The sequence below is a fragment of the Lupinus angustifolius genome, chromosome LG13 (genome assembly GCF_001865875.1).
Source record: "Lupinus angustifolius cultivar Tanjil chromosome LG13, LupAngTanjil_v1.0, whole genome shotgun sequence".
NCBI lineage: Eukaryota > Viridiplantae > Streptophyta > Magnoliopsida > Fabales > Fabaceae > Lupinus > Lupinus angustifolius.
The window spans coordinates 1,882,146-1,909,269 of NC_032021.1; the positions used below are offsets into that span (position 1 = coordinate 1,882,146).

A 27,124-nucleotide genomic window follows, 5' to 3' on the forward strand; every position below is an offset into this window, starting at 1 on the left:
TTTCAAAATCGTTGCAGTCTAAAGGGTTATTTTGCATTTTGGTAACTAAAAATTGGAGTAAACTTTGTTAATGGAGTATTTTCCCTCCACTCCAATAAAATAATTTCCCACACAGAAAACAACAACCGACCATAATCCCTGGCACGTGTGCATCGAACAAGGATCTTGCAAATACTTATTTTTCTATGTATTTTTAATAATAAATGTGATATTTCATTTATATAAAAGGATAAATATATATTTGTTATGTTACTTTTATTTTTATTTTTGTAGTACCTATCTCTCACTTAATGGAAAGATTCTTAGTCATTGCATCAAATTCATATTTATCTTAAAAATTTATAAATCAACATAGAGTATAGTCACTGATCCTGATCCAGGTCTTTATTATATATATTGTGATGATCACTGCACATTCATGAAATGATAGGATGATATAATTAAATATAAATGTGATGAAGAATAAAGTCGGCTGGATTGTGATTGTAATAAAAACTTAAATTATCTTCATATGGAAAAGAGTGATTATCTTCCAACTTTATTTTTCATATGCAGTTTTATAATCATTAATTATATTTTAAAAATTACTATCTTCTTATAATCATTAATATATTTTTAAAATTACTATCTTCTATCTTTTTTATTTATTTATCATATGGATATTGTTACATGAATTAAGAAATATAGTTAATTTTATTTATATCATTAAATTTAACGACAATTAGACCTATTTTAGAAAACTAGTAACGACATTAATTCCTTTTCTTTTTCCATTATTTTGAAAAAAATATTATAAACCGACATTATAAAAATAATCATACTAAAACCTTTATTGGTAATGTAATATAATTAAAGTTTAATATATAAAATTTACAAGGTGAATAATGAAATGAATAATAATTAACACTTACTACTACTTATGCATATAATATTTAGTCATGAAAATATCTAAGAAACATTATAGTACATGAGGCATTTTGGTTTGAGTTTGAAATCCGTGCATTTTACACTGTCAGTACATCATTTCATTGATTGATGATGTATTACTTTTGTTTAAGAGTCAATGGTGGTTAACAAATCAATGGTAAATGATTTACTGATAGTGTAAAAATACTTACACTGTCAGTGTATACATGTTAAATCCTTTTGGTTTTGCCATAAATATAGCTTCTTACAGCGAAGAAGGAAGACACACACTTGTCTCATCTCTAAGGTTAGTGCTAACTCACTCTCACATGTTCTTCAACTTCAAATAATGTACAAATTTCATTTTCATTTTGTACTTTGTGATTTTGTACAATGTTAGTGTGTAGTTGAAGAGTTGAATGATTATGTGTTTGTTTGGGTTTGTTAATTTACTTCAACTTTTGAACTTCATCTTTACTTACTTATCTCCTTTTTCATGTCTTAGATCTGTGATCCTAAAATGCAATCTTAACTCTTAACCATCAAAATAACATTGCCTAACACTTAATTTATACATCAGTACTTGTATTCTGTTTTTCAGTTAGGTTCATAGTGTCAATAAATCACTGGTCCATGTAAAAGGGGAACAAAACATCATAGTTTTTGGTTCTTCCTTCTGTATATTTGGATGAAAGTGAAATGTGTTTTTTTCAGCTAGTGGGAATCATTATACTCTAGTGAAGACTAAAGAGTAACATATCTTGTTCACTACCTGGTTAGGCTCTTTAATCTTTCTTCCTTTCTTACACTTTTGATCCTAATTTCATTTGGTGATGTTTAGTGGTTTGAGTTCCTTATTCGCCTTAAGAATATCATAGATTAGTTCATTGAATCCCATGTTTTTTGTTCATTTACAATGAATGGTTTACGGGTTCCTATCATTGAATTATAAATTGATGCAGGGATAGTTAACTGTATCTAGTGTTGTCTAAGAAGAAAAGAAAATGCTGAAGCCGCCACAATCGCAAGACTTTGCCCTGAAGGAGACCTCACCCAACATTGGGGCAGGGTCAGTGACAGGGAACAAGAACAAGCTATCCTCTACCTATGACCTGGTTGAACAGATGCAATACCTCTATGTCCGAGTGGTGAAGGCCCACGATTTGCCTGCAACGGATATAACTGGCAGTCTTGATCCATATGTTGAAGTGAAGCTTGGAAACTACAAGGGACGAACCAGGCATTTCGAGAAGAAGTCCAATCCTGAGTGGAATCAGGTCTTTGCTTTCTCCAAAGATCGGATTCAAGCTTCGGTTTTGGAGGTGGTTGTCAAAGATAAAGACGTTATTTCAGATGACTTTGTAGGGAGGGTGTGGTTTGATCTGAATGAGATTCCAAAACGTATTCCCCCAGATAGCCCTTTGGCTCCACAGTGGTATAGGCTGGAGGATCGAAAAGGCCTTAAAGTTAAGGGAGAGTTAATGCTTGCAGTTTGGATGGGAACTCAAGCAGATGAGACATTTCCTGATTCATGGAATTCTGATGCAGCAACCATTAGCTATGACGAGATTGCGAACATAAGATCAAAAGTTTACCTCTCACCCAAGCTTTGGTATGTTAGGGTTAATGTAATTGAGGCTCAGGACTTGATACCAAGTGACAAGACCCGGTATCCTGAAGTTTATGTGAAGGCTAATCTAGGGAATCGGATCTTAAGAACTAGAGTATCCCAAAGTAAGACCTTGAATCCCATCTGGAATGAGGACTTGATGTTTGTTACTGCTGAGCCATTCGAGGAGCCTTTAGTTCTGTCTGTGGAAGATAGGTTTGGACCGAATAAAGATGAAATCCTGGGAAGGTGTGTGATTCCGTTACACATAGTGCAAAGGAGGTTAGACCATAAGCCTGTGAACACTAGGTGGTTTAATCTTGAGAAGCATGTGGTTGTTGAAGGGGAGAAGAAGGAGACCAAATTTTCAAGTAGGATACATTTAAGGATATGTTTGGATGGAGGGTACCATGTGTTGGATGAGTCTACTCATTACAGTAGTGATCTTAGGCCAACTGCCAAGCAGCTATGGAAGTCTAGCATTGGAATTCTAGAAGTCGGGATTATAAGTGCCCATGGTCTTATGCCAATGAAGACAATAGATGGTAGAGGAACCACAGATGCTTATTGTGTAGCGAAATATGGTCAGAAGTGGATCCGGACGAGGACAATTGTAGATAGCTTTGCACCAAAGTGGAATGAGCAGTACACTTGGGAAGTATTTGATCCATCTACTGTTATCACAGTAGGGGTCTTTGATAATGGTCATTTACATGGAGGAGACAAATCTGGTGGATTAAAGGATTCAAGGATAGGGAAGGTGAGAATTAGGCTATCTACTCTTGAAGCTGGTAGAGTTTACACACACTCTTATCCTCTTATAGTGCTGCATAATTCCGGTGTGAAGAAAACAGGAGAAGTGCAGTTGGCTGTGAGGTTCACAAACTCATCTTTCATCAATATGATGTTTATGTATTCCCAACCACTGTTGCCAAAGATGCACTACATCCATCCTCTTTCTGTGATTCAGCTAGACAGTCTGAGGCATCAGGCCATGCAGATTGTGTCGATGAGGTTGATCAGGGCCGAGCCACCGCTAAGGAAAGAGGTTGTGGAATACATGCTTGATGTGGATTCACATATGTGGAGTATGAGAAGGAGCAAAGCTAATTTCTTCAGAATAATGAAAGTTCTAGGAGGGTTGATAGCCTTTGGAAGGTGGTTTGATCAAATATGCAATTGGAAAAACCCAATCACAACCATACTAATTCACACTCTTTTCATAATATTGGTTCTTTATCCAGAGCTAATACTTCCCACAATTTTCTTGTACCTGTTCTTGATTGGAATTTGGAACTTCAGATGGAGGCCAAGACACCCTCCACACATGGACACTAGACTTTCTCATGCCGATGCTGCTCATCCTGATGAATTAGATGAAGAGTTTGATACATTCCCAACTTCCCGTCCACCAGATATCGTTAACATGAGATATGATCGTTTAAGAAGCATTGCAGGAAGAGTCCAGAGTGTTGTAGGTGACCTGGCAACTCAAGGAGAAAGGTTTCAAAGTCTCCTAAGCTGGAGAGATCCAAGGGCTACTTCTCTCTTTTTAACATTCTGTTTTATTGCTGCTATAGTTCTCTATGTTACCCCCTTTCAGGTTTTATGCTTTCTCTATGGCTTCTATGTGCTTAGGCATCCGAGATTCCGCCACAAACTTCCATCAGTACCTCTCAACTTCTTTAGAAGGTTGCCTGCTAGATCAGACAGCATGTTGTAGGCATTGGCCTCTACTCACCTTGCTCCTTTATCATGCACATGGTTCAGACAGTGTGTACATTTTATTGTGTCCACATAAAGTGGGAATATTCTTGTTGCACTTATGTTCATTTACTTTCAGTCTTTAAGGAAATCTTCTTTGGTATCATGTCTTGTAACTGTCACCAAGACATTTTATTAATCTTGTCTTTTTATAACATATGATCATGTCTAGTATTATTTAAGGATATGTTATAGGACTCTGAAAGTGTGGGAAACTGTTTTTGCTAAACCATATGCAATTTGAACTTGTGTTCATTATCTAAATCTTTCTCCATCTCATTCACCTGTCAAATATTACACTACACACCATTTCCCCCTGTTTTTCATGTGAATTCTTCTGCCCTTGTTTTGAACGTGTCTTGGTCAATGACAATTGACAAACTTGAAGACTCATCAGTGAACACATGTATAAATAGTCTCAAGAACGATGTCAAAACAATAATACTAAAATAAGTACAAATTCAGATTTACATACCAAAATCATACTCAATGAACATGAGTACTCAAAATACATTACGGGTCTATTAATTGGTCAATGCTATGGTATCCCAATACACTCATCTAATATAACAACAAAAACACACATAGAGAGTAAATATTCCATTTTGGACGCATAATTGTATAAATCATTGGAATTGTACAAATAACTCATAACAGATTGTATATTTCAAATTTAGACAAAATTGGTTGCTGGTCAAAGTGCTCATAACACTAGAGAAGCCAATAATATCCAAGATGGGATTATAGGAACTCTCATAACATTTTCCAAGACCTGCAAAATGCAAAACTTGTGAAATTATACCAATCAATTCTCTCTAATACAACATTGAGACCCACCTATCGATGTTAGATATTTTATGGAATGACAAGCACATCGTATCGTCCAAGTAATAAAATCTGGTAAAGTAACTGGTCATCAGGGAGCAGAGTGGATTTACACTAATTTCTAATTAGTTGAACAACTATTTACACGAATTTGTTTTGATAATTTGATAATAGTTTTGTAACAAAGTTAAATTAAAAAAAAAGTTAACTGTGAATTTAAAATAGTTGGGATAGAAATTCATCATCTTTCCCTTTTGACATCCATAGATACAATTTCAAGCCACTTGCGAAGTTACTGATTCTTATGCACATTTTCGGCAATTCATTTACATCAATTCCTTGAGTATAAAATTCTTAGATAATCACTTAATTACCAATTCCTTGGTTAATTGACTAATTAACTAGCATTAAAAACAATGTAAAAGCAATTCATATATCATTATTCATTCTTGAAATGAAATAATAATGATGTATGAAGGAAGGCAATCTAAATCAGGTCTCAAATTTAACTTTTCAATTAAACTTGAACCCAAGAACAATGAAGAACTACTCACTCATCCTTGTCATTACAACACTCTGATCGTGAGAAATACAAGAAATTCTGGATCTAAAGTCGTTCCCACGACTTCTCTCTTCCTCCCTAGTGTTTTTCTCTCTAAAATCGTATGAAAAAACTTGGAAAATGGTTGGATAACCCCCTTCGTTTTTCGTAACGGCATATATTTGTTCCAGATTTCTCGTCTCTGCTCGAGCGAGAGAGCAAATTTCAGCATTTAGAAAGTCTTCTAGCTTGAGTGACAAATCTCTCGCCCGAGCGAGAGAATCAGAGTTTTGAACCTGTCTTTCTCGCTTGAGCGAGTTGTTCTCGCTTGGGCGAGAAAGACACAGAAACTTTGACATCCAAAAGTGAGAATTGTTGTTTGAGCGACAGTCCTCTCGCTTGAGCGAGGGATAAGCGGTGATTTAAGCATTTTTTCCTTGAATTAACAATTGTCGTTTGGGCTAGAGATCCAGAGCTCCTTTTATGCAAATTCCTTCAATTTCCATCTTTTCTACTCCCCATTCTCCTACAATTGACACAAACACATGTAAGGTCCTTAAACAAGATTAATCACACTAGATTCTTGAGATGTGTGCATGAATTTCATCATAACTACACCATAATTGCCCAAAATTTATATGAATTTCCTTTACAACATGACACTTAACAATCAATTCACTCACCCGTTACGACCCAATCATAATTGGATTCGAATAGATATGGTGTCATCGAGTCTACGGTCAGGTTCAAATTCAAAGATTAGATCCAATCAATATTTAGGGTCAGATAAATACCAAACATTATCCATCCCGACTTCCTCCCATGATCACTCACTCATCACGTTTGTTGTATATAGTTCTATACAGAGTAATCTCACCTTTTTTGTCTTAAATATAATTGATTTTCTAATTTTTCATCATATATACATATATCATATTTATATGTCAAATTACATCTTCATTGTGATAAATAATATTTGACAAGATTTTATATAAAATGTTAACATGTTAAAATTTAATGTCGGGTAGCTTCGGGTCTAGGCTCAAATATGAGTTTAAAAAAATGACCAGCCAATATTCAGTAAGGAGAAGTCATAACTCGTCCCAATCCGACTCATGCTTACCCATACTCCTAAGTATCAAATGGGAAAGGTATTTCCCCCACCATGGTGGCAAATAGGGTAAAGATTGGTGGGCTGAATTGAATTAACCTTACGGTCAAAGTCCTCCTTATAAGAAACCAACATGATTGGGCTAATTGAAGGAAATTGAAACATTTAAATAATTAAATTGAAATAATTTAAAGTTAATTATTTGGCTCAATTGAAAGAATGGAGTATTGATGGTTGTGCGGTTGCAACAGTAGTCAACATAGCATCATGGCAGCATGGAACAGGTATGAAGAAGTGGGTCCACCAAAATGATTGGAGGTGGGCCATCCTTATCCTCACAAAAGAACTAACCAATAATGGAACGCCACGTGTCTTCTCATTTTACGCCGCCAACACTACGAGGATGTTTCTGTACACAACACGTCCCAAACTGTCATCCTTCTTATTAGTTATTATTACTTTCAATTAGGGGTGAGTAGGATTCGGCCCTACCCGCTCACCCGACACGGCCCGATCATGATCGGGTCTAATATAGTCGGGTCTGATTAAGTATAGGATTAGGTTTGAGTTTAAAAAAGTGATCTGACTAATATTTAGGGCCGAATAAGTATAAGTCTTAACTCGTCCCAACTCAGCTGATGCTCACCCTAGTTTCAATAGTGTCATGCGCTATCACCAAATCACACCCTCCCTCCATGACAACTTTGGCCACATGGATTATATTGAAAATATAATAATAATTAATGTTTAATTTTTTAATTTTATGTGATATATTTTTATTGGTACGAATTATGATTTAGGACATTGTTTATACAATAAATTATAATTCGATTTTATGTGTTTATTACATTGTGCAAAACAGACTATAATTGTGACGTTGTTGTTGAGCTTCAAAATGATAATTAATAGAAGTAGAGTTAGGATTAAAGAATAGCAATTTAAAACACTAACAATAACCATCCAGCATTTTCAAATCTGAGTGGAAAAAAGACAATGACCCATTTCTTACACAGTATCATTACTCAGTCACCAATCTGCCTGGACTGGAGTGTGATGTTTTCAAACTTCTTTCCTCATTTTTGGGCATAAAAGAAGGGAAAAATGAATTCCAAGAGAAAATAAATTCCTTTTGTTGCTACCTAATGTTCATGACGTTAAAGAACTTGTTGTTTTTCTCTTGCTGCTCTAAGAAAATGGGGTTCAACAAAGCTCTCCCCTTTATCTTACAACTTTTCATCTTTACTTTGCTGGTTTTACTTCCATTCGTTCAACCCTCTAGTTCAAGTAAGTTCAACAAAACCACACTCCATTTCCTCTTTCATTTTGTTGTAGTAAACCATGCATGGCTTTGTTTGATATTCAGGTGGTATATATGGAACATACAATTCAGGAAACAGGCACATAGCAACATCAAACATAGAGGTATATACATATACAAAATGAATAATACTCCATGTTATTGTTACTCACTTTTTAGTTATTGTATTTTTAAACTTTAGGGCATTTTGATATTTTTTTGTCTTTGGTGTTTTATTTTGTAGGTTTCAAGAGTTGTGAATGAAGGTGGTTTGGTTGGCACAGTAGAAGAGTCACAAAGACTTGTCCCAACGGGACCTGACCCTCTTCATCATAACAACAACCCTATTCGCCATTGAGTTACTCTCATTGAAAACTCTATCATCTCCTATATTTCACTAAAGGTTTAACCTAATGCGTTAACGGTACATTATTTTTTCTACTTTCTTAACATATATATATATATATGGAGAGCACTTTTGCAGTACATTTTCCATCCATCATACCATAGATTTAGTGCTTAGTTTTTGTAATTTACTTACAAGTCTTCTACAGTATGCTTTGCTTTTTATTAACAACATCAGAAACACCTATATGTATAGGATATGTTTGTTTTTAGAATTTGTTTGTTCTTCCTCTCTATATAATGTTAATTGTTTTTATTGACAATTGTTATTATTATACTATTTTGTTATAGGTGAGACTTCACCTTCAACATATTTCGTCCTAACCTTCAAACTATTTTATAACTTTTTTTTTCTATTGATGGTGAGACTCAAACCCATAACTTATTATACTCTATTTCTTTAAGTCATTATTCTTCACCATCGGACTTTATAACTCCCTCTAAGAGTTAATCATATGAATCAAACGACGATAATATAATACTTTATATAAATTATGTTTACTAATAAAATGTTAATTTTCAAAATTTTCTTAATAGTTTTGACCCATGTACTAGGGTAGAGGCTGAAATATTTAACTAGTGGGGATGGTAATCTATTTGCTCATTATATTCCAAATTCATCATGCACATTTGGTTCAACTTATCATATTCGCTTTATGTCCATGTTAAACCATCAATATGTTCACATTATCATGCTAATAAAATAGTCGCATATATTAGATGTTTGATAATTACAAACAGTACACAAAATTAATTAGCTAGTTCCATGAGAAGTGATTTTATGGGAATCCGTTTACCACAATCAATAATTTATTAAACTAATTTTGCAATCTCCATCCAATTGTTGCTCTCACAAAATCAAGTGTGTGCACGGTTTTGACTTATATTACATGAAAAAACCAAAATATTGATATTTCAATTTCTATATTCTAATTTTGCCTTAATTATTATATAAATACAAAAATGTTCATATAATTGAACATGTATAATTTCATTCAATATTATTTAGTAACTACTCTCCATAATTTTCATATTACAATTTTATACTTTTGTTAGTTTGTAACATCTAATAATAACTATAAGAAACTTTTAAATGTTTTTTTATTCTTTTTTATCAATGTATTACTACTATTCCACACATTCTTATTTTTATGTTTTTTCTCCGAGAAATTTATAAAACTTTATATACATACTTAATAAAATAAAAATAAAAATGTAAGTCGAAAGGTATGGAGTGATAGTAGAAACACTACTGCTTATAAGTTTGAAACTAATTTTTTTTTATCAAATTGTGATATTGATAAGTAATTTATGACCTTCGTAGATGATATATACATTATTGATGCTAATTGTCAGCAATGTTCACATTCAAACAAATCTAAAAAATTGTAAATTAACAAATAAAATTGAAACCAATTTTTTATTGGATCGTTTTTATATTTATTATCTTCTAAATTACATATCTATTGTAAGTCGTGAGCTTTAATGTATGTAATTGATTGAAGTTTTTGTTTCATTCTTTTTATTTGGAAAATTATTTTATAATAGAGCAACACATCATATTATTTAAAATACAAATTTAAAGCATCAAATCTACTCACTTATTTCTTTATCCTCTTATCCATTTTCTTCGTCTCAACCAAGGTGTGAATCAAACATTTTTGGAGGAAATTTTGTAGGACATAATTTGCAATTTGATGTGAAGCTTTGCTCGAAACGTGGCTTCTTATAAGTTATACACCTAATCTGCTTAAAAATAATAATTGTACCTGTGAAAGTAAGTTAGCAAGGGAAAGGCCATTAAAGTAAAGACAAAAGTATCATCATAAAAGAAAGGTAGAAATATCTTCATTTTTTATTTTCTTTTTATTAAAAGTATCTTCATTTTCTCCCATAAACGCAAGGAGAAAATATCTCTATGCCACTAACTTATAAATGCATTAATTATTCAATATAAAAGTAATTCCATAAAAGTACTAATAAAACAAGATAATTAGTAATTGAGTGATTGCAGGTGATTAGTTTCTTACCAAAAGCGTAAAATAATATCATTGGTGATACAAAAAACTTATTATATTTTCTCTAAATTTTCTCTGTACCATTTTTTGTTATTGGAAAATTGAAAAATCTAAAATAGTTCTATACAATATTAAATATTGGTCAAATTAATTACTTTATCAGCAAAAAAGGTGAAAGAATACTCTTAATAGTACAAAAAATATGGTCAAATTAATTACTTTTAGTAAGTTTTATTATCCAATGAAATATTTTAACTTACATTTGCTATATTTGAATTAATCAATTTTTTTTTGTAGTATCAAGAGTATTATCTCATCATTTGTAAGAAACTAATCTCTTTTGAAGTACATAATTATCCATCTAACAATTGTTGCTCACAGGAATTGAACTCTTACCATTTTGCAAAACTTTACATCACTAGACTAATAACTCATTAGTAAAATCAAATTTGTCTTTTGGTATTATCAAGGGGTATCCCTTCAACCTTTTAGTTAAAGAACTAATTTCTTTCGGATACACGATTACCCATCCCAATAACGTTCACTATAAGAAATCAAATTATTAACTTTTTAGTCATCCTACAATCTAATGAGGCCTTACACAACAAGAACAACAACTTATTGTAGGTAAAATCAATTTGATATAAATGAAAATTTATAAGGATTAAATTAACTATCCAATGTAATAATTATTTAAGGTTCGGTTGGAAGATATTTAGAAATATCTCATGTGGGCTCCAAATATCAAGCACTTTTTATTGACACTCACACCTCACTCTAATATCACTCGCCGCGCCCAAAAATGTCGTCAACCACCGCACCCGGCGGCGACTCTCCCTCCATCCTCGAAACGCCGACGCTAGATACGGAGTCTCGCGAGCTCCTCCACACTATTTCCGAGCACGGCGGATACGCCTACGTGAGCATGGCGGCGATGGCAGCCGCCGGAGACTTCCGCGCCGCCGAAGCGGCACGGGAGATGGCGTGGGAGCAGCTTCACTCCGGTCCGTGGCACTCGGTGCTTCCGGTGTGGCGCGACGCGTACTCGATGGCGTGCCTCCACGTGGCGAAGCACCACTATGGCAATGGCGAGTTGAAAGAAGCGCTTAGGGTTTTGGACATGGGAATCATCATGGGAGGAACGCTCCTCGTAAAGGATCTTCACTCTGCTGTTGATAAGGTTTCCGAGAAAGCGAGGAATGCTAAGGTTTGTGATGGAAGGTGTGAAGATTTAGAGAACTCTGATCATAGACTCGTTGGTCAAGAATTTAATATGACTAAGGTGAGGTCTATTTCTCTCTCTCTTTTGATCTTTTCTACTTTCAATGCATAGCTGAAAGTAGAATGTTGTTCAGTTATTTATTTTTTGAATTATCATTGCATTAGTGGAAATCTGAATACAAGGGAATTTTATGAGATATTATTTAATGTTATTAAAATCTCATTCTGGATTGAACATATACTATGTGACTCTGAGTGTGAAATAAAAAGTCTTGTAGAGTTGGAAATAAAAAAATAAAAATAAAGGGGGGAATTGTAGATTTTGAAAGTGAACTTATTGAATAAACTACTATTCTATAAGCACTTCTAATGATACAATGTCGAAGTTTTGCCCTTTAATTTTTCAACAAATGATGAATTTCCCCCCAAACCCATATACTTTTAATTCATTTAAGGAATTTCAGCCAGTTGCAGCTAGTGTTTGGGTCTAATTCAATAAGCTAGCTAACACTTATAAGTTTTCAGCTTTTTTATGGCTTTCAGATAGCTTGACAGCCATAAGTGATAAATTCATAGCTATAAGTTATGATCTCACAACTATGACCTTTGTTAAAGTATAAAGTCCCACATAGCATAGTAATATGGGCCAAGAGCCATTTAAACTCGAGCAATCTTCCCCTTATGAGCTAACTTTTGGGATGGAGTTGGGCAGAGTTATTCTAAGATGGTATCAAAGCCTACTCTGATTTTGAGCCACCCACAAATATTGTTTCTGCAAAATTCCATGGTCTAGATGGATTATCCATGGGTCTGAGGGGTTGTGTTAAAGTATAAAGTTTTATGTCGTCTAATAATATGAGCCAAGAGCCTTTTCGGGTGGAATTAGGTTCAATTATTCTAACAAGCTTGTTTTCCCAAATAGAGCCATAGTGTTACACAAGGATGGATCCAGAAAAAAACATCAAATGGATAAACCTGTCTTAGACTCTTAGAATTAATTGCTTCCACTCTCTTCAGCTTAATGTATTATTGTTTATTAGAGGTATAGGTAGTTAGGATTAGTTACATTGTTATATGCATTACTTAGCTCTGTAAACCACTATTTTATTGTATATTTTCATCTTTCTCTAATACGTATCTTAGAATATATTACGGGTTATTATATTACTTTCTTTGAAATAATAATACTTTATCTCAACACAGTGAATTACTCATCATTTTGTTGCATATATATTTATGAGCTACAAATCTATTAGTAAATGATCATGATGTTTAACTATTACAAGCATAGTAAGAAGAAATATTTTGAAATTAATCAAACCCATTTGCGCGGGAAAAAACAAAATGCATTTTGGGAGAGAAGGGTGCAACCCATGATTGCCCCTCTCCCCATCTATCCTGAGTGTTACCCTTAAATATGATATGGATATTTTTGCACTCATTTTGCTAAAATTTATTGTTTTTCATTTTAAGTTAATCTGTTATTTACTGTTGTTCGACCTGACTTAGGATGATTATGGTGTGGCTAGGTTGTTTATCTCTTCTGATGTTTATGTTATAGCTTTTTTAAATTTTAGGTGCTCCAGCTTTTACCTGTCAAATCCCTTACTTCTAAGCTCGTGGTGAAGAGGTCCGCGCTGTCATTGGAGCAGTTCCTGACAGATCATTACCTTTCCAGCTCTCCAGTTATAATCAGTGACTGTATGGCTCATTGGCCGGCCAAAATGAAGTGGAATAACATAGATTATTTGCTAAGAGTTGCTGGTGACCGTACCGTTCCGGTTGAGGTAATTACTCTAATTCATTATTGATGTATTTATCTAAAGCAGGCACCTCATCTTCTTTGAAGATCAAAGGTAGAAATATATGGTTGTAAATTTGTCTACTTGAAACTCTATTTTTTTTAAAAACTTAAGTCTCCTTAATTAAAGATTACTCAACTTTACTCATTTATAGGTCATATATAATATATGTCTAATAGATGCAAGATTCAAGATCGTGTTGGCGTGTTCTGAAATTTAAGTTGTTTGCTGGTAAAGTCTTTCAAACAGTTTTCTTACTAGTAGTTTGAGAAATTTATAAGGCAATTTTAATACAAAAGGGTTGAGTGTATGCTACTATGCTAGGATCCCAATTGCATGGTATGGGACTGGAGTCCCACATTGGAAGTATGGGATATTGCAAGGTATGGGACTTGAGTCCCACAATGGAAGTATGGGATTCTGATGTGGGGTTTATACGGCCTTGTGCTCTCCAACTACAATAGCTAGCTTTTGTGGTATGGTTCTTCCAAGGTTCTTATCAGTGTATTACTTTAGAGAGAAATATTGAAGTGAAGTTTAAGTGAAAGGTCTACCTTGGATGAATATTGATTGACAAACAACTTGATGCACTGAGGTTTCACTGGCAATGTAATTTTTTCATGTTGTAACTTATATCTTCTCTCTGTAAATTACACTTCCTAAATTTGTTTATGCTAGCCAATTAAAATTGCTCATCGACTAGGAAATCACTCACCCAGGACATACGATGTTTAATCTATTTGTCTTACTTGCTAATCATTCATATATATCTGATTTATAGGCCTAGAATTACTCAATGTGGAAAGCCTAGAAACTTTTCCCTGTCATGCACTCTTGCATTTATCAGAATTTAAAAAAGAATTTGGTTGTGTCTGTTTTAAGTGATGACTTTTCCCTCCTTATTCTGTTATGTTCCCTTTAGATTCTTTCTTTATCCACAAAGTTATTAAACACTTCAACTGAAATATGAAATGAGATAATAGTTGAAGTTGTTTATGATTTGTGTGTTGTGAGTGCTCATTGCAGTACCTAATGTATTTACGTTATAGCTGATGTGCTACCTCTAGTGTTGTTTGTATTTGTGTGCCATTTACCTTTTGTAGACCTTTTCACAGCAAAGTTGTTGAAGTTCTTTAGCAGTATACAGGTAATCCATACACGCACATGTGCACACACACACACACACACACAGAGGGAGGGAGAAGGGGGTGGAGTGGATCTTTCACATGTAATATATTTTGTTTTTTAATAAATTAATTTGGTAGAGAAGTTTAAGTAGGAACTTTGCAGGTTGGGAAGAACTATTTATGTGCAGAGTGGAAGCAAGAGCTAATTACATTTTCAGAGTTTCTTCAGCGGATAAAGTCAAATGACTATTCTCCTATTGGTCCTACATATCTTGCTCAACATCCATTATTTGATCAGGTATTTACGATTTAGATTTATGTTGTATTCAAACCCAACTTTTGCAATTTTGGAGTTACTGAAATTATCGAAATGACAGATAAGTGAGCTTCGGAAAGATATATTTATTCCTGATTATTGTTTTACTGGCGGAGGGGAGCTAAGATCTCTCAATGCTTGGTTTGGTCCAGCTGGAACGGTAACACCATTACATCATGATCCACATCATAACATACTAGCTCAGGTAACAAGTAGTATACTTGTATTGAACATCTTTAGTTCAAAGATGCCTTTTACAATACCCTACCCCCCGAATAAATAAAAATTTCATTTTATATACCACTATTACTAGCTATTAGTTATGGTGCTTATATTTTGTGCATATATACACCAAGTAATTGTTACTCAGGAGGAGGTCCTACAAGTCCTACTGGGCCAGCCTGTCATGCTCCTGAGTAGTGTACCAGTACAATTGTATTATGATTCTAATTCCAATTCTAATGTGCGCTTCTGTATAGCTGACATGGCATAGTCGATGTACTTCCAGCAAGACAAAATACGAAGTTCAAGTTTATCATGGCTTGTTGTTTTAAGGGTGACCTTTAATATATGAGGATGACATTGTGGTTTAAATGAAATCCTTGTTGTCCAAACTGTTCAGAAAATTCTGCTTATGTTAATCCTGTGCTGGTAGCGCAATTGGCGGGATTCGATCCCAATGGATGCTCTCCATCCTACTTTCGTTCCCCTATCCCCCATCCTCCCAGGCCTTACTAGGAGGGCCTTGTCAGACCCTCTAGGTGGGCTTTATCAACAACAAAAAAGTTCTGCTTATGTCGGTGCTGCCAATTGCCATACTGTGCAAGGGATTACTTTGCACCATGGAACAATCTATTTGACTGAAATTATTGTCTTCTTTCATACTTCCAGGTTATTGGGAAAAAATACATCAGGCTTTACTCTGCATCTTTGTCAGAGGATCTTTCCCCCTATCCTGATACCATGCTTAGCAATTCCAGCCAGGTATTTAGTTATTAACTTTTTATACTATATGATGACTTTCTGTGCAGTCTGCTGATAAAGCTTAGCACTAAATTGCATCCCATCTTAATGGCCGAAGAGCTCTAGAAGTATTTCATTAATGTAACTACTGTCTTGTATTTTATTTTTTCCCCTCTTTTACTTTCGATGTGGATCTAGTCTTTAATCCTTACACTGCTACAGATTTCCCTGCAGCCATTATGTATTCAAACTTTTGTTACCAGGCAGATTCCATTTTGATCTACTATTAGTTGTGATCCCAATGTTTCTTCTGCAAATCCAATGTTTTTTTGTTGACTGCAGTAGATGCTAAAAGGATGTAGAATTCAGACTAATGTAATCATAGGATAAAGAACAATTTGAGTGTTAGTTTCTCGTTTACGTATAAATAATATGTGGCATGTGGGATATGGAATATGTTATAACCCCATATCTGCTTTGATCATTGTGGTTGGCTTCCCCAATAATTTCTTTCATATCTGCTTTGATCATTCCCTATGAGGATAATGCTTTAGTGTTGTATTTATTATTTTTGAAATTTTTGAATCTGTGTATCCATGTTGATAATTATTTTCTTTTGCTTGAAGGTTGACTTAGATGACATAGATGAAAGGAAGTTTCCGAAGGTGGCAGACCTGGAATTTGTAGACTGCATTTTAGAGGAAGGTGAAATGTTATATATCCCTCCAAAATGGTGGCACTATGTTCGTTCTTTAACTCCAAGTTGCTCTGTTAGCTTTTGGTGGAGTGAAGGTGAAAGTTCAGATGCATACTAATATTGTATCAATTTGATGATGTTTTTACATCTCATTCTTTCTTAAAACAATTGGTGGAAAAACTCAATTCACTCTACTCATCTTATGTAAGTATATAAACAACAAAACCATGTTGGCTTTGGCCTCCCATGTGAAACCAAACACATACTTTGAGGTTCCTGCAGGACCAAAATTCCATGAATATGCAAAACTACAAAAGTGACATATGAATGTAATAGCAAATGTTTTATTAAAATAAAAGGGTTAAAGTTTAATATATATGATGACAATGTAAGATTTTATACGGTTGGTCATCTATTATTTATGTGTTAATCATTATTAATTATTAAATAAAAGTAATACAAATGAAACGTGAATGATGGAATGACATATAAAAAATATTATGGCCATAAATATTTCTGTGTTAAACTCCATAGCGATTTTGATTTTCAAGGATTGACTCTAACACACAATATTATGCTAAATTAACACATTTTTGGAATGCATCAATGCTACCGTCCATTAATTGTGAGAGACTAATTTCTCATATGAAAGTTTTGTTTTTGGTTTTTATATACAGACATGGTGTGATCTAAGAATAAAACACATGTTTTGGCCTTTCTCTTACACGGACTTACACTTTTTACAATTAAGACTTTTATTAAATCATTTCAATCTCGAGGTAAATTGTAAATAGCTCTAGGAACAAGGTCTTATATTTTGGGATCCCTTGAAGTCTTTCTTGAAGCTTATATTAACTTGTGGCGTTTATTCTGCTAAAAGTGATCTTAGTCTTGCACGAATGACTCATAAACTATTAAGCAAAATTAGATGTCTGTTTTAGTATAATGAAATAAAGATATAAATCAAATACAATTTTTTTTATTCACGAGTCATAATTCATTACCTAAATAACCCACACTCCCTCCAATACAAATATAAACTATAAATGAGTTAGTATAATGCTAACATATTTTTCATATCAACATAAAAACTTATAATAAATGCTATAATAAATGAATATGTAAACACACTCCCTATAATTGAGTTCAACTTTAATTTTGAGCTTATCTATTTAACAAGATAATTAGACATGCTCAAACTCAAATGATTTATGAATAGTCTCACTCATCTACACCACAATTTTAATGATTTATGAATAGTTTGACTCACTAATACCACAATTTTAATGTGTTCTCAATTTTGATATACATTCACCAAAGCTAACATTGAGAATCTTAAAATAAAATGTTACTAAAAGTGGTATTTGAGGTGGAAGGAGGAGTTAGAATATGTCCAAAATTATGTCAAAAATTAATTGGGTTGTCCTATTTAAAGCCTTAGAATACAAACCATATTACCAAATAAAACTTACAAATAATTTTTATTAGAGTTTCCTTAAAAAAATGATATATATCTCCTCCAAGCAAAGCTTATCAAAGAGTGGGGATTACTTATGAAGTGCCTTTACCCGCAACCTTTGAAGACATTGATTCTTGAATAATAATCATATCACCAAACTCATGTAAGTAACTATGTCTTCTTTCCTTTTTCTCTCTTTCTTTGCACAATTCTAACCCGTGAGTCTTGTTTATTATCTCTTGTTGCTTTTTGTATAAAGTTCCAACCTTGTGATTAAGATAGGATATTTCCTACTACTACTACCTTTCTCTTCTGCTAGAATTCCTAACACTATTCACATTTCTTTTCTTGTTTTCATACCCAATAACTTTATGTCCTTACCTTTCACGAGATGGTTTTCAAAGTTACTCCATTGGTCTACACCTACACTACACTCCACTCTAACTTCCTTTGTTTTTTCGAGAAAAATATGTCTAAACTAAAGTTTATTACACTATCATTATATCTTTAATAGTATCGTATTTTATTATAATAAATACAAATAAAATGTGTATGATTTATTATCTTATATATATATATAGAATAAAATATTTCATAGTACAAAGAGATACATTGTTATTTCTAGCCACTAAAATTATAATATGTATTTAACCATTATCTATAAAAATATTTTTAAAACTAAATAAAATAGTACGTATGTTATTTCTACGGCTGAAAGAGATAAATTATCTCGTGCATATATATATATATATATACTTTATTTTCTTATATATAACATATATTATAATACATTCCCACTCACATGTCTCTTAATCTTGTCTTAATTTTTCACCTTTGTCCTCTGCCTCTCTCTCTCTGTATATCTTGTTCCCTACTAATTTTTTTTTCTAGTTATTATAATCTTTGTTTTCTATTCATTTGGATTTGCTAGGATTGAGGTTGTCTTTTATGTAATGTAATGTTATTTACATTTGATGCATTTTTAAGGTTCTTTCTTTTACTTTGAACTTTTTTCAGAAAGATGGAGGCTTTTCTGTATCTGCTAGTGTTCTTGGTTCTGTGTGGTTATGCTATGAGTAAAGAGTGCACAAACATTCCAACCCAATCACACACATTCCGGTATGAATTGTTAGCATCAAATAATGAAACATGGAAGCAAGAGGTTATGTCTCATTACCATTTGACACCAACTGATGATTCAGCTTGGGAGGATATGCTACCAAGGAGGTTCTTGAAAGAGGATCATGAACATGAATGGTCAATGATGTATAGGAAAATCAAGAACTTGGGTGTGTTTAAACCACCTCAAGGGTTTCTAAAAGAGGTTCCTTTGAAGGATGTGAGATTGCAAGAGGGTTCAATTCATGCTCAAGCACAGAAGACAAATTTGGAGTATTTGTTAATGTTGGATGTGGATAGATTGATTTGGAGCTTCAGAAAAACTGCTGGTTTACCTTATCCTTCTACACCTTATGGAGGTTGGGAAGGTGCTGAGGTTGAGCTCAGGGGTCATTTTGTTGGTTAGTTTCTTAATCATTTTTGAGTTATCAAATTTAACTTTGTCCCACTTTAATGTTGTTTAATTTTACTTAGCTTTTCATTTTTTTCTTCTTAAAGACTTGTCATTATTGCATTGCTTATTGGTATATTCTATAGTTGGCTGGTACTTTTTCATTCTAAGATTCAAAAGGGTATAATTCTCTTTTTCTTCTGATGCTTTTTCCACTTTTGTGCATTCTTTATTTTCATTTTTTAGAGCTGGGAGAATATTAAATTATTTAATTGAATAAAAATGAAACCTATATTTAGAGGAAATTTCTTTGTTTTTTGCTACATAACCACCTAAACAAATGTAAAAGCATGTCATTCTGCCCACAAAGGTTATCTCTGAAGGATATCTTCCTTGGACTCAATGTTTGTGAAGTACTTGGTTTGAGTTTTAATGTTTTATTCATAACTTCTGAAATATTTTCTAACATGTTGAAGGGCATTACTTGTTCATAGTCTGTGCAATTCAACTTTTCAAGGTTAATTGATAGTTGCTTGTTTTTTTGCACTTATAAGGCCATTACTTGAGCGCATCGGCTCTAATGTGGGCCAGCACACAAAATAATAGCCTGATGGAGAAAATGTCAGCTCTTGTTGCTGGCCTATCTGCTTGTCAAGAGAAAATTGGGACAGGATATCTCTCTGCATTTCCATCCGAGTTTTTCGATCGATTTGAAGCTATTCAGCCTGTTTGGGCTCCCTATTACACCATTCACAAGGTACAACGCAAAAGTGATTTTGATTATGGAAGTGATTTTAGCCTTAATATTGTGGGATTTTAACTATTCGGCTTTGACAGATCTTGGCCGGCTTGTTGGATCAACATACTATAGCTGGAAATCCTCAGGCTCTAAAAATGGTGACATGGATGGTTGATTACTTTTACAACCGCGTGCTAAATGTAGTAACACATCTCAGTATAAATAGACACTATCAATCACTAAACGAGGAAACAGGAGGAATGAATGATGTCCTTTACAGATTATATAGCTTAACTGTAAGTTAACTAGTTCATGCAGCTTCTTTAACTATTTTCTTGCTTTATTTGCTTGTATGATGTTCTTGACTCCATAGATTTGAGTATAGGCATTAACAGATATGCTTATATAATCCACAGTTCAGAATTTCAGATATAATTTTATCAGAATTGGCATGTATGCTTATATTATTATATTAGTTTTCATGATTATGGCACATGGTACGAAGTTATTGCTGTGAATTTCAATTCAGAAGTAAAGTTTTCATGTTATTCTATGCAGGGAGATCCAAAGCATCTAGTGTTAGCTCACCTTTTTGACAAGCCATGCTTTCTGGGATTGCTTGCGGTCCAGGTAGTGATAATCACAATTGTCATCACAGAATTGCTACTTGCATTGCCCTATAATTTTATAACGAGACCCAAAGTTAATTTTAAAGTTATGTTTTCTCATGCAGGCTAATGATATAGCTGATTTTCATGCTAATACACATATCCCAGTTGTTGTTGGATCTCAAATGCGGTATGAAGTCACAGGAGATCCACTTTATAAGGTGAATTGTTAAATGCATACTGTAGATTGCTGCTAAAGATATCACTGAATTTGATGGAATTGTGTTTAATTACAAATGGTTGATGTAATATTGTCCACTTTTAATTACTCTTAAATCTGTTCTAATTTTTAATTACGTGCCTATTCATAGCTGTTTTGTGTTATCCCATATTATGCATGTTTATTTTAGTGTAGTTGCATTGGTAGTGTATCAAGTCAAGTAGAACTTCTTGTTTGTGATGCTGTTCAAGTTTCTAATATTTGTTCTTGCCTTTTTGGTTTGTTAGGAAATTGGGACATTCTTTATGGACCTTATTAACTCTTCTCACAGCTATGCAACTGGAGGGACATCAGTCAGCGAGTTCTGGTATTAAGATGTCACCGTTTTTAGTTTCGGTTCTTTAAAATGCATTTATAATTATCCATTGAATAATTGTTATATTCAACTAGTGTTAGGTACCAGAAACTTACTAAAGGAAAAATGGAGTCTATCTCCTTGAAGTAGAGATATTCCCTCTTGGTTAAGCTAAGAAAATAGAAAGAAAAATAGAAAACATTAGCAATACTTAGAGAGGGTTTGCTCCTCCTTGGCCAAATGGCTCCAAATTCGCTTATGAATAATCTTTCCGTGCCCTCTCTCTCGTTATATTCTCATTCTAACTGACCTGGCGCGTTACACTCACTCCGAGCCGCTCACATTTCCCACCCATATCAACTAGAGTGTCATGTTGAAGATTTTCTGTTCGGTTGTTATTGATAATAAACAGTTCAAGATTTCTATACTAACACCTTTTCTTCAATTTTTGCATAGGCATGATCCGATGAGAATAGCAGACAACCTAAAAACAACAGAGAATGAAGAGTCATGCACAACTTATAATATGCTGAAGGTATAGCCAACCATTTATCATTTTATCAGCTCATTTTGTAATGCTTGGGAAGTTAAAAATGTGCGTATGAAATTTTCTTTAAAAAAATTGCGAGAAGAGAAAAGACTAGTTGTCTCATAGTAATTCTTTAGTATATGCCTGTGATTAATATATGTATGTGTTTAAATGTGAGTATGATGCATATTCTGGGATAAAACAGTATCTCAATTGAAGTACTTATGTTGTTGGATAATGGTTCCATTTCCTTAGCACCCAAAATGAAATGATTTCTCAGGTTTCGCGCCACCTCTTTAGATGGACCAAAGAAGTCTCTTATGCAGATTATTATGAGCGCGCCTTAACCAATGGTGTACTCAGCATTCAAAGAGGAACAGATCCTGGAGTGATGATTTATATGCTTCCACTAGGACGCGGGGTTTCCAAGGCTAGAACTGGACATAGCTGGGGAACACCATTTGACTCTTTCTGGTGCTGCTATGGAACTGGTATGCATTTGTTTATAATATTTACTTTTCCAATTGCATCAAAGTGCATCGATATTCTTATCAGTCTTATGTTCTCAATTTATTGTTCCTGTTCACTAGGAATCGAATCGTTCTCAAAGCTGGGAGATTCTATCTATTTTGAAGAGGAAGGGAATGATTCTACTCTTTACGTCATTCAGTACATATCAAGCTCATTTAATTGGACATCGGGAAAAGTTATTCTTAATCAGACAGTTGTTCCAGCTGCTTCATGGGACCCTTACCTAAGAGTGACATTTACATTTTCTCCTACTGAGGTACCTGTTACATTGTCTTATTCTTATTATAGCAGCTCATTTTGCAAAATATTCATTTTAGATTCCTTTGAAAGTAAACATCATCCTTATGCTTAATCCGGGCTAAACATTGTCTTTTTTGTCCTCAATCCCTTCTCCACTAAGGCTTCACTTTTCAACAACATTGATCCTTTTGATACTCATTTGGTTTCTTTATGATAATTACTTTGTGGTCAATATTTCATGGTCACCTGAGATGTGAAAAGGAAATGGAGTATAAATTTTGGGAATAATCTAGTACTAATGTACTAGTGCTAGTAATTTCATATCTCACCCCGCTTAATTTCGGTAATGACAAAGTGTGCTGATATACTTGCATAATGATACACATGATGCTTGCTTTTGTTTGAAATTGGGTCTATAACTCTATCATTTTGACCTTCATGAGCCTTTTATTAACATAACTTAAAAAATGCAGAGTATAGACATTAAAACTGGCTTGTGCTTATTAATTGAATATGGATCCATTCTATAACATCAAAGTTGGATATTACAACTAGAATATGACAATTTAGTCACTTACATAAATTTTAAAATTTTAATTGCTAAACGAACTAGCTAAAGTATAATGGACAAGGTGCAGACAGTATCAAGATAATGAATATAAGATCCTCCACATTTTTCTTCTAAATCTATCTTTCAAATCTTACATTTGCAGGAAACTGGTACTTCGTCCACATTGAACTTTCGAATACCATCTTGGACTCATACAAATGGTGCCAAGGGGATATTGAATGGTGAAACTTTATCTTTGCCAGCTCCAGGTATGAATCTCTCTCAAGTTCCACTTCATCAGTTAAAAGTAGATATTCCATTAGTTATCTTAACTGCACATACACACATCAGAGGCTAAAAAACTGAGTCCATACAAGTTAGGACACACACATACCAGATGCTAAAAAACTATTGAATCCATTCAAGTTAGGATACACTCACTCACAAACACAAAGACACTAAATCCTAGGGCTTTCACACAGAAAAAGTTAACACTTGAAACATAAAAGTCATATTTTATTTTTTGGGCATGTAGGAAATTTTTTATCAGTCACCCGACAGTGGAGTGCTGGTGACAAACTGACCCTTCAATTGCCGATCACCCTCAGAACAGAGGCCATAAAAGGTAGTTTCACAAGATAATTCATATCTGTTTGATTACCACTATTCTTCTATCGTAGATATATCTTTACTGAAATTTTTTGCTTACATTACTAGTGCTGTGCTTTGAATTAATTCAGATGACAGGTCTGAATATGCATCCCTTCAAGCAATTCTTTATGGTCCTTACCTACTTGCTGGTCATACTACCGGAGATTGGGACATTAAAGCTGGGACTAACACAGCTATTTCTGAATGGATCACACCCATTCCTGCCAGCTACAATAGTCAACTAATTTCTTTCTCCCAAGACTATTCAAAATCAAGTTTTGTTTTAACAAACTCAAACCAATCACTTACAATGCAAAAGTTACCTGCGCCCGGCACCGATTTGGCTCCTCATGCAACGTTTCGACTTATATTAAAAGATTCTTCCACAAAGCTCTCAACTTTGGCAAAGGCTGTTGGTGAATCAGTGATGTTAGAACCATTTGATCTTCCGGGAACGAATGTTATTCACCAAGGAGCAGATCAACCTCTTGCCATTTCTTCAAGGGTTAAGCCGTCTTCTATTTTTATTGTGGTGCCAGGATTGGATGGAAGAAATGAAACCATATCTTTAGAATCTCAAAGCAACAATGGTTGCTATGTGTACAGTGGTGTAATAAGCTCTGATGCAGAAGTGAAACTCAGTTGCAAATCTGATTCTGATGCTACTTTTAATCAAGCAGCAAGCTTTGTTGGATGGAAAGGATTAAGAGAATATAATCCTATAAGCTTTGTGGCTAAAGGGACAAACAGGAATTTTCTTTTGGAGCCATTACTCACCTTCAGAGATGAATATTATACAGTGTATTTCAACATTCAAGACTAATTGGTTAAAGTTTATATATTTCCCACAACACCAAGTATGGGGTACTATATGTTTCATCTACAAAGGTTCAAATAATCAATATTCAATTCCATAATGAAAAGTTGATAAATTTCTTCTTGTCTATCTTCTTGTGCTTGGTTATTAAAATGGTAAGCAATGATTTTCAGATTTAGTAAATAGTTACTCAGCTAAGGTATGGTGACCTTTTTCCATCATAGAAATTAGAAAAAGAGAAAGAAAACCATGATTAGTCACGGAACTAACAGTGTTAATTACTATTACCGTCATCTTCTTTTCATAAAGAAAATGCCTACTAATAGTTTCTTATAAAAGTGAGGTCATCTTAGTGCTTTCCAATTGTAAGTTTGTACATAATGTATGTATCATAGTTACATGATACTTTTATATATCCTGCATATTGTGTATTAAATTCATCGTATCTTGTATCCAAATAATGAAAATTAATGTAAAAAACGATAAACTTCATATCCAATTAAACATGTAGCCATATTGCATATCATGTAATAATATAGTACTAATAATCCAATAATCAGAGACTAAATTAGTTGATATTCACGTGAACACAAAGGTTTTCACAATATGAAACCCATTAACAATTATATCCTATAGAAATCTTACACCTGATGGTCTATTAGTAATTTACCCCCCAACTAATTTCGCTAATCCCGTTTTCCACGTTCTACCGTTATTCTATGTTCACATAAATTACAACATTTCTAACAAGAATAACTAACTCATGCACGTGCAACCAAGCCTCGCACACGTGCGTCAGAAATCTGAAAGAGAAAACGTCTTCTTAAACTTGCATGACAGTGACGACACCGGAGAAGGCGGCAACGACGGCGGCGATTTCAAGCTCTCAAAGTAATGCTTAATATCCACTCCACCATTTATGGTTGATAAATGTTCTGTAAGTTCGCCGGTGCCGTCGTCTCTTACCGGAATGAACGGTGGCCGCACCATCTCCGTCAACATGTCCCATTGTACACCTTTGAAGAATTCATGCTCCTTTATCTCTATAGCGCCACGCGTGTAACCCAATCGCTTCGTTGGATCCTTCTCCAACAACTTTTCAATCAGGTCCGTTAACTCCGATCTCTTTCCAACAAATTCCGGCGTTTTCATCAACACATTCCGAAACGTTTCCTTCCGATTCTTCCCTTTAAACGGCGTCGTACCGTACAACATCTCGTACGCGAGAATCCCCATAGCCCACCAATCAACCGCAAACTCGTGACCGTCGCCGCGAACCACCTCCGGCGAGACATATTCCTCCGTCCCGACGAACGAGTTAGACCGTTCACCATTGGAGAAACTCGGTTTCCGACGACTCACCGGGCTGACTCGTGCAGACTTAGTCTTCTTCAACCCGTTCCGTTGAGAACTCAAATCGGAAGGATGAAAATGAATCCACCGGGAAAAACTCCGGCGATGCTTCCGGTGAGTTTCCGGAAGCGGCAAAGGAGGAGGATCAGAAATAACCGTTTGAACTGTTTTTGGCGCGAGCTTACGAGAAAGATCAAAATCCGTGAGAGTCACGTGACCAGAACTTTGTATAAGAACATTCTCAGGCTTAAGATCACGATAAGCGATACCCAAAGAATGAAGATGTTGAAGAGCGCAAATAATTTCAGCGATATAGAAACGTATAACAGGTGGTGAGAAAACGCGGTCGTTTTGACGATACCGTAGACGATTGAGATCTCCACCTGGACAATAAGGTAGGGCCCACGCAAGAAAATGGTGAGATTCGAAGGTGGAAATAAGAGAAGGAAGGAATGGGTGAGAGAGTTGAGAGAGGAGTTGGATTTCCCAACGGGCACGGCGTTCGGCGTCAAGTTTCGAATGAATGGAGGTTTTGTCAACAACCTTCAGGGCGAAAGTGCTGGCGGCGTCTTGGATGAGGAAGACGGTGCCCATGGCGCCTCTGCCGAGAACTTTCACGGCTTTCAGGTTATCAAGGTTTAGGTCCGGCGACGGCGAATCCATAGGGTTTGTGTGGAGAGGGTCAAAAAAACAGGTATGCTTCGTTTTATCATTTCTGTCTTGGTTCGGATTTGCCTTTTTTATAGCCTTTTACTTTCTTTAGCTTCGTTTTCTTTTCTATGTGTTACTTTTTTAGTTTTTTTTAGTTTTAGTTTTTCAAACAAACAACATAACCACATTCATCCCCATATATATGTGCGCAATAATCACTTCAATTTGAAAATCTTTTAACTAATAATTCATTATGCAATCAATCAAATATACATACTCAATAATTACTAACTTGATTTTTTTTTTAAA

At 34.4% G+C, this 27,124-nt stretch overlaps 4 protein-coding genes across 10 annotated transcripts; 3 read left to right on the plus strand and 1 right to left on the minus strand.

The window, feature by feature from the left end:
* Positions 1,340-4,436, plus strand: LOC109325613 (FT-interacting protein 1-like). Its single transcript, XM_019558071.1, has 2 exons — positions 1,340-1,681; positions 1,869-4,436. The coding sequence occupies exon 2, from the start codon at positions 1,911-1,913 to the stop codon at positions 4,236-4,238; it is 2,328 nt and encodes a 775-aa protein (XP_019413616.1). The 5' UTR covers positions 1,340-1,681; positions 1,869-1,910; the 3' UTR covers positions 4,239-4,436.
* On the plus strand, positions 11,206-16,983 carry LOC109325410 (lysine-specific demethylase JMJ30-like). 3 transcript variants are annotated; one of them, XM_019557765.1, is made up of 6 exons: positions 11,206-11,758; positions 13,275-13,484; positions 14,790-14,924; positions 15,004-15,147; positions 15,422-15,498; positions 15,834-15,926. In XM_019557765.1, exons 1-5 carry the CDS (start codon positions 11,279-11,281, stop codon positions 15,494-15,496), a joined length of 1,044 nt encoding a protein of 347 aa, XP_019413310.1. In that variant the 5' UTR covers positions 11,206-11,278; the 3' UTR covers positions 15,497-15,498; positions 15,834-15,926. The 3 variants fall into 3 exon arrangements, with proteins under 3 accessions (XP_019413310.1, XP_019413309.1, XP_019413308.1); XM_019557763.1 differs by lacking the exon at positions 15,422-15,498 and adding an exon at positions 16,532-16,983 and having other exon boundaries at positions 11,211-11,758; XM_019557764.1 differs by having other exon boundaries at positions 15,422-15,841.
* Positions 14,037-24,937, plus strand: LOC109325408. Of its 5 annotated transcripts, XM_019557760.1 has the most exons (14): positions 14,037-14,047; positions 18,142-18,224; positions 19,079-19,581; positions 20,126-20,328; positions 20,409-20,606; positions 20,869-20,940; positions 21,044-21,139; positions 21,426-21,505; positions 21,950-22,028; positions 22,303-22,513; positions 22,613-22,809; positions 23,507-23,612; positions 23,879-23,968; positions 24,084-24,937. In XM_019557760.1, exons 3-14 carry the CDS (start codon positions 19,083-19,085, stop codon positions 24,815-24,817), a joined length of 2,565 nt encoding a protein of 854 aa, XP_019413305.1. In that variant the 5' UTR covers positions 14,037-14,047; positions 18,142-18,224; positions 19,079-19,082; the 3' UTR covers positions 24,818-24,937. The 5 variants fall into 5 exon arrangements, with proteins under 5 accessions (XP_019413305.1, XP_019413304.1, XP_019413307.1 ...); XM_019557759.1 differs by lacking the exon at positions 14,037-14,047 and having other exon boundaries at positions 18,108-18,224; XM_019557762.1 differs by lacking the exon at positions 14,037-14,047 and having other exon boundaries at positions 18,149-18,228.
* LOC109363243 (serine/threonine-protein kinase UCN-like) lies at positions 25,401-26,863 on the minus strand. Its single transcript, XM_019609433.1, has one exon. The coding sequence runs from the start codon at positions 26,825-26,827 to the stop codon at positions 25,607-25,609; it is 1,221 nt and encodes a 406-aa protein (XP_019464978.1). The 5' UTR covers positions 26,828-26,863; the 3' UTR covers positions 25,401-25,606.